Here is a 7,759-nt window from a genome sequence, read left to right as displayed (position 1 = left end):
GTGTAAATCTATTTGATAACAATTATTTATTTATTTATTTTTAATTCTAGAGAATTTTTTTTAACCAAGCATGTTATCTCTTTTAGCTTAGTTTTAAAAAACGGTCCATTAAACAAATTTTTATACAACAAATTTTAAAAATAAACAGGCTCTATTATACAAGCTCACGAAGCATAAGCATGTGAATGGGTTTTGGGCTCAACATTGTTTAGGACTGATCAGCACAATGATCTGGCCCGGCCCGCCAAATGTTTACACAGTCTGGGAGGACTTTTCATTACAAGGTGAGATCGAGAGAGAGAGAGAGAGAGGTGGTTTTCCCGTTTTGGGTCTCAGGCGGGGGCTTTTTCTCTGTGCTTTGTATGTGTGTGTGATTGTGTGTTGTGTGTGTGATTGTGTGTTGTGTGTGTATATATATAGAGAGAGGAGAAGTGGGGAAGGATGCCAAAGAGGACGACGCACACGTACTCGAGCGAGGACGCAAGACCAGATGGTCATGACTCTGATCTCTTCGTCTATTACTGCAAGCACTGTGGATCTCATGTCCTAATTACTGGTTTGCCTCTCTTTCTCTACTTTTCTCGATCCCAAATTGATCTTTTGCTAGCTCTAGAATGGTCTCAATCGAATTAGACACGCTATATTTATAAATGCATTGTTACCTATGTTAGAAAATTTTGGTTCAGATTAATTTTAGGTTCCGTTTTCTTCTTGTTTTCATCTTTAATTGTTGGGAAATGATGTCAATGCCAAAATTAGCCATAAATTTGTGCAGTTCCTTTTGAAGAGGAATCAGTTTGTTTTAGGGCTGCAACTCGGGCTGGTTGGGCGGGCTTGGCATTCATCATATAGAAAATCTTCAGCCCAAGCCCAGCCCAGCCCGCACTAAGCCCACCTCAGAAGAATTTGTGTGTAAAAAATAAATCAATTAATACTGCAGCCACTCGAACCTGAAGCATAAATCCCAAGCACAGTACCAACTTGGCTATTACATTATTACATTCTTGTAATTTAAGTATAATTATAAATATATATAATATTTTCGGGCTCGAGTTGGGTTTCGGGCTTCATTCATATTAACCCAAGCCCAGCCCGAATTGAATTCGGGCTCAAAATATATAGCCCAGATTCAAACTGAAATTAGAAAAATATTGCCCAAGCCCACAAAATTTTGGGTTGGGCTCGGGTTATTTCGGGATAGGCCCACCCGAGTTGCAGCCCTATTAGCTGTGTGTATATGTAATTCTATTAGGTGTGGGTGGTGAATTTTGAGTAAAAAAAAGAATTAGCTGAAAGATAGTATTTATTGTCTTCTATATATCCTTCTCTATATTATTTTATCTTTATAGTCCATAGTTTTATACAAGGAACTACTGAACTCAATTACTTGTTGCCATTACCTGAAGGTCTATTCTGTAGAGGTACTCAAATTGGATTTCCTGGTTTCGTTATAAACTTTTTTGGTTAATTCCAGTTATGCAAATCAATAGTTCAAACTCTGGGATGTGAAATATATCTCTTCTCACCATCCCTGCAGTGTGTAAGAAACGTATGCATTCTTCCCCTAATGCTAGACTGACAATATTAACTCCCCTATCATCCACATAAGGGCTCCCAAGGTCCGCTTCCTCTTGTTAGGATCGATTGTTTTGCTTGAGCTTCAGTGGTTGACTTGTTCTTCATGTTCTAGCCTTCAAGAATTCCGATGATGTTTGCCAAACACACAACTATCACAAATTTTATTGTCATAGTCATACAAAGGCAAACCAGAAATCCAGAGTCAAAATTTCAATCATGGGGTTAGTCGCTAGTTTACATGACATATCGAGACTGCCGACTGGTGAAATGCTGCTCGAAATCATATAGTTAATTAATGAACCAGTTTAGGTTATTTATTGGTAATGTACTCCCTTTGATGTATTTTTATCATGGTGGACGAGAAAAACTGGGTTGCATCTGTTGCACCGTGTAACTGGCATATCCAACAGTACATTACCACACTCGCGCGTGTATTACACGCATGGTTTGGATGCGCCCGCTGCATGGTGCAACGGGCGCAACCAAGTTTTTCTCGTGGTGGAGACTCCTAGGGCTGCAAGTCCAGCCGCCATCATGCTGTAGGAGATTCTGATATGGGTGCTTAAATTCTCTATTCTCAGTTCTCTATTTTTTATTTTTATTTTTATTTTTGGGCAAAAGAAACCCCATATGTCAAATAGGCGGTCCATTGCCTCTCCTTCTAAGGTACAAAGGTCAAATTGCTGATCTATGGGGGATATAGTTGATTTTGTGAATTCTTTGGCAGTATAGTGGGCCCTCTTAGCCCTTGTTTTCACTTTGTAATGCGCTTCCCTCTTGAGCACTTTTAATGAAATTCTATTTATAAAAAAAAAATTATTTCATTTTGTCTTCCTGCTTAGGAAGAATAAGTACAGGAACCTTTTTCTTTTTTGGTTGGTGCTTTTAGAACTGTTGGGAGAATAAAATAGGTTTGAACCCTATACTAAACTAGATAAATTTAACTAAAAGGCCATGTTACCAAAGAGATGAAAAAAGTAGCAAACAAACAGAAAAGGCTATGTAAAGCGCCATTAACCATGTATTTCCATCGTAAGCCCTTCTTATATCAATTTGTGCTTTTATCTCTGATGTCCTCTATCTTTAATGAAGTGACAAAGTCAAATATGTTTCTGTGCATTACTTTGATGTATATTCTTTTTTTGGTAGGTTACTTGTTTGTATATTCTGAAAGGTGATATCTAACTTTTTTTGTATTGGACTTTTTTGAAATGAAATTTTGCTGTTGATTTTTAGCGCGTAAGACCTTATTCTGTTGTAGAGTCTGTAAAATTATCGGCACATGTCATTCCATTGGAAATATAAAGTAGACAAGTTATTTGCCTCTTTAATCTAATGCTCACTGTCTTGAAGCACAAAGTATAATATCCTTTTACTTGATCTGTGTAGGATATCGATGGATCACTTGATTGTAGATATTGAATTCAACTACTTTTGATATGGGCTCCTGCTGGAAAGAACTTCCCTGTTATATGTTATATTTAATTTCTGTTAAAGCATTATTTATTGATGCAAGGAAACTTCCATAGTAAAATATATTTTCTGTAAGATACCCAATTGCAGAAAATGCCAAAAAGGAAGACTGACAAAGCATATGTATTGGACAAGAAGAAGCATCTTGCAAGGCTCAACATAAATGAGGGAGGAAAAGTTCTGTTGAAACGGTGATGACCCATTATACTTCAGTGCAAAGTTTTGTGTTCATTATCACATGGATTCTTTTTCGTATTTCTAATTCCATTTTTTAATGTATTCAAATACTACTTTCTACTAGAGCCTAAACATTGCTTTAAGAACATAATTTAGAAAAAAGAAGAGATATCAGGATAGATTTATTTCTAATTGTTAGGACGCGACTCATAATTTTTTCCAAAACTGTTGTTATTTATTGGCCATTGTAATTGAACAACCTAGAAATTTTTAGTGTTCTCATGAGAAACCTAGAAACCTTTAGTGTTCTCATGAGAAATGCATTGAGGTGCATGTGTAAGATTATTTTTACTACTAGCCTTTGTTTTAGTGACACAATTTTGGGTCCAGTCCATCTGTTAAAAGTATTTGATTGTCATTAAATCTCAAATTCTGGGAGTCAAATGCCAATTTGATATAGCCAATAGTAGAGGAGGATGCCATTTCTATTACTGTTGCAATTAGGTGTCACATTTGTGTCATATGATGCAATTGTTACCAAAAAGGTTACTCCACTATATTCATAATAATCAACTTTAAATCACTAGCCTATCTAGAGGCTCACCGGATACCTCCATTTAGGTTTAACCACAAACTAGAACCACAACTTTTTCAATTGACCGTGGAGTCCTGTAGCAATAGAGGAAAATTTATCTCTGAAGCACTTGCTAGTTTAGAGTCTTTAGTATTTAGATGTGTCTGTTGCTTCCCTACTGATGCATGTGCTTCTATAATTTCTGCTACGTATAATGGTGGTTCCTTTTCTTATCATAGGAAATGATGCGTTTTTTGCTTGTCAGACATTGCATCTTTTGCCTTCGAGGATGCTCAGCATGACCTATTTTTTATGCAGTAGTATTATATAGAAATGGAAAACAATAAAATTTTTGCCAAGCAACTTGTTAAAAAAATACCGAGAACATACTTGATATTTATATTTGTTTCTATTATTATATCACGTGTGAATTTCCTCACCGGTGATATCTCCAACCACTGATTCCAATAGTAATCTTTAGCAGCAGCAAATTACGAGCATAAATATTTGTTTAAGTCACTTGCTCTTAGATTGGTACCTTGGTCGAGAGCTGCCTTAAATAACTAAGGGTGACAAAAAAAATTCAGTAGTTAGATTATACTTGTGATCATTTAAATTCTAATTATAGAGCCAGGAATGAAAATTATAAAAAATTGGTACATTTGAACTTCCAACATTTCACAATAAATATGTAAAATTCTTTAGTATCAGTTAAAATCAGCTACACCCCTCTTCTCTCTCCTCTTTTTCAGGAGGTTTGTTTTTTTTTTTTTTTTTGGTGGGGTGGGGGGTGGGCGCTTACTATGATGCACTGTAAACTTCCACTCTGCTGCTTTAATCTATCCGTGGCTGCAATGAAAGGTGGATATGCATTAGCCACTTGTCTGGCCAAGTTGGCTTTAATGTTACATGATGATTACTTATAGTTTTGCTTTTAAGTTGCATGATAACTAAATTGTATTTCAAATATAGTAGGTTCTAAATTGGGTTGGAAAGGGAATATTTTGGAGAGGACAAGGGAAAAATGCAGTATTCTCTACTCGGTTATGAGTAATCACCTGCACTAAATATTTGTACTTCTCAATTTCTTTGTTGTGCTACCATTTAGGCTGGTCTATTTTATGAGTTTGAGTCTCATTTTCCTTACTGTGAATCCTCCTTATCCAGTGGTGAAGGGAAACTGGAGAAGCAATTCCGTATGAACTGCATGGGATGTGGGCTGCTTGTCTGCTACCGTGCGGAAGAAGATCTTGAATTTGCCTCTTTCATATATGTGGTTGATGGTGGCCTTAGTACGGTTGCTGCTGAAACTAATCCTCAGGTAAAGACTTTGCTGTGGGTGTTGATGACACTTTTTTTCTTTTCTTTTTATGGGTACCCTTTTCTATTAGGGACCCAGATCCTCAACCTTCCATTTGGAAAGAGTAGTATACACCATTTAAGCTAAGGCGTTAAGCCCTTGACGGTGTCTATTTCTGATTTACTATATCCTGTTCCCAAGTCATCATGCAATCAAGAATCATACATAGTAATGCTTTCTCAGTCCTTCATTCCTGAACATCTGAATATGTGCTCCAGAAACACAATAATTGTTCTGAAATATATTGTAGGATGCTCCTGTCCCACCATGCATATCACAGCTAGAAGGAGGGCTTGTTCAAGTGGCAATAGAAGTTGAAGACCGCGCACAACGCTCAGCAATCACAAGTAAACCAATTGTTCAGTCTCTCCTCATTTTATAATTTCTTATATGCTTTCAGTTTTGTAGCACATTCTTGATCAATAAATCAAATACTTAATATATAATTTTTGAATTATTTGGTAATTATACCAAATTGCGTGCATCCTTTAAATGTGCTTTCATTATTATAGTGTATAAAAAGTGAAGGTTTGAATAAAGAAAACCTAGGTTCAAAGTGCGCACATCAGGATTTTGATCATTTGTTATTTCCATATTTGAAATCTACACTACTTGCTGTAGTAAAATATTTCTTTGAGCACCAAATGAAGATCGGAAATGAAATAAAGGAGTATGAAGATGACTTTGATCACGTGAGCGTACATTTGGGCATCAAGCATCAGGAGTTGGTGATTATAATGACTACAAACTTTTCTACCCTCACTGATTATTTCAACACGTGGCACTGATACTTTCTCAGTGTAGAAGCAAAAATAAACATGGATCATACACACACACTCACACACACACACACACACACATTTGTGATACTAATAATTTGCGTAAATCATGCTGCTCGAAGTAAAGCCAAAAGGGAATGCGGTGTTTGCTTCAATTGTTTATCCTTGCAGAACACCTTCCATTATATCCTCTCTTTTAGATATATATGTTTTTATTTTTATGCTACAACTTGATTAGAATGGTGGATTCTTCAATATAGAACCTCATCTTTGCATTTTGCTTGTACCAGGGGTGAATGCTGATGATGTTAGAGTAACCGTTGCTGCGCCTGCAGCTCGCGGTGAAGCTAACAGCGAACTTCTAGAGTTCATGGGCAAAGTACTAAATTTGAGCCTCAATATTCAATTATCACATCTAAATTGTCGAGCTGAGCCTCTATTATTTTACTTTTGACACAGGTGCTGGGTCTGAGACTAAGCCAGATGACCCTTCAGAGAGGGTGGAATAACAAATCAAAACTCCTTGTGGTGAGATTAAATTTAATTTCTAATTTTGTGTCTTTTCGTGCACTAGTCTATTTCATGTGTGTTCTGGTAATTCTTTTTGTGAAATTCAATTGATGATTCTGCGGGACCACTCAGTTCACTGAAATTGCGTGATGAGTTCCTTGATAGGTAATACCATATTATGGTAATCCCACTAACATGACCATATTCTATGAGTCATGCTGTTTGAATAGAATCCAATATGTCGTGGTTTTGTGGCGGTGGATTTCAAATACCAGGGGGCAATGTCAAGCCCCATTTTTATGTCTTATATGTTGCTTGTGCACTATTGTTTAAGATGGCATGTTAGTTCTTCAACATCTTAGGACTAGAATCTAATGACATAGTTTGCTTTTATATTTCATTTAACTAAATTAGTGAACTGGAAATAAGGTTACAATGTTCAGAGGTAAAGTGACCTAATTTTATGTGAGTGATCGCCCGCAAAGTGACCTAATTTCACAAAGTGACCTAATTTCACACGAATGATCGCCCACTCATTATAGTCTTTTGAACTGGCAAAAGTTATTCACCCTATTGCTTAAACTTGTCTGGTCTTTTGTCCTCAATAACCGTCCATTTGATTTTGATGGACACATCATTAAACTGGGAAAACTTCTGGTTCTTTCAGTTTTCTTATGCTCACGCTGTAAAAGACCATTATGCATCCGGGTTTTTCTTCTTTAAGATACTAAAAATGGGTTGAATATTTGAACCAGGTGGAAGATTTGTCTGCTAGACAAGTATATGAGAAGCTTCTGGAAGCTGTACAACCTTAACTGACCTTAAGTTTACATTTGGTTCCTGGGATTATGACATTATTTTTCTTAATAGTTTTTCATATTAACGTTTTCCCATTGCATCAAATTGACAAATTCAGTGATTTCATTGTACTATTTGAATTACTCGATCCGTGTGGATGATATGCTTCCCGGGTGTGAAATATTTGATCTGTGTTAATGTACTCCTGTCAAATATAGCATTGATTCTAATAAATATTCGATGTACCCAAGAGCGGGAGTTTCAGTTATGAACAGGATTGCTTTCCAACTTCTGTACTTTTTTTCAGCAGAGGGAAATATTTTCATATAACAAAATTAAAAAATGTAGAGTCAATCTTGTTACATCCTAGTTCATGGAGTAAGTGTTTTTTGGCAGCAGAATTTACCTTTCAATAACAAGTGTATTTCTGTGGTGTTAAAGCTAGGATCTACTTCAGGCCTTCTTCCTGCTGCATAGAGCATTTGACAGAACCCTAGAATCAGTTCCACA

At 36.3% G+C, this 7,759-nt stretch overlaps 1 protein-coding gene across 4 annotated transcripts; it reads left to right on the top strand.

Moving 5' to 3' along the window:
* Positions 1 to 271: 271 nt before the first annotated feature.
* On the top strand, positions 272 to 7,451 carry LOC132279058 (UPF0235 protein At5g63440). Of its 4 annotated transcripts, none has more exons than XM_059780981.1 (7): positions 272 to 556; positions 3,128 to 3,242; positions 4,970 to 5,123; positions 5,413 to 5,509; positions 6,232 to 6,320; positions 6,401 to 6,469; positions 7,207 to 7,451. In XM_059780981.1, the coding sequence occupies exons 1-7, from the start codon at positions 442 to 444 to the stop codon at positions 7,264 to 7,266; spliced, it is 699 nt and encodes a 232-aa protein (XP_059636964.1). In that variant the 5' UTR covers positions 272 to 441; the 3' UTR covers positions 7,267 to 7,451. The 4 variants fall into 4 exon arrangements, with proteins under 4 accessions (XP_059636964.1, XP_059636967.1, XP_059636966.1 ...); XM_059780984.1 differs by having other exon boundaries at positions 426 to 556; positions 3,142 to 3,242; XM_059780983.1 differs by having other exon boundaries at positions 432 to 543; positions 2,968 to 3,242.
* The last annotated feature ends 308 nt before the right edge of the window (positions 7,452 to 7,759 follow it).

The sequence above is a fragment of the Cornus florida genome, unplaced genomic scaffold (genome assembly GCF_030987335.1).
Source record: "Cornus florida cultivar Cherokee Brave unplaced genomic scaffold, ASM3098733v1 CherokeeBrave_3.0.0_Hap2_Chr10, whole genome shotgun sequence".
In the NCBI taxonomy this organism is placed as follows: domain Eukaryota; kingdom Viridiplantae; phylum Streptophyta; class Magnoliopsida; order Cornales; family Cornaceae; genus Cornus; species Cornus florida.
Note: the sequence above shows the minus strand (reverse complement) of the source record. Positions and strands in the feature narration are given on the sequence as shown.

What these genes read in the sequence shown, in the direction of transcription:
- LOC132279058 (XM_059780981.1), top strand. Translation starts at nt 442, where the DNA reads ATGCCAAAGAGGACGACGCACACGTACTCGAGCGAGGACGCAAGACCA. An exon ending in CTGCTGAAACTAATCCTCAG is followed by an intron (nt 5,124 to 5,412) that starts GTAAAGACTTTG and finishes AATATATTGTAG; the next exon opens with GATGCTCCTGTCCCACCATG. An exon ending in ACAACGCTCAGCAATCACAA is followed by an intron (nt 5,510 to 6,231) that starts GTAAACCAATTG and finishes TGCTTGTACCAG; the next exon opens with GGGTGAATGCTGATGATGTT.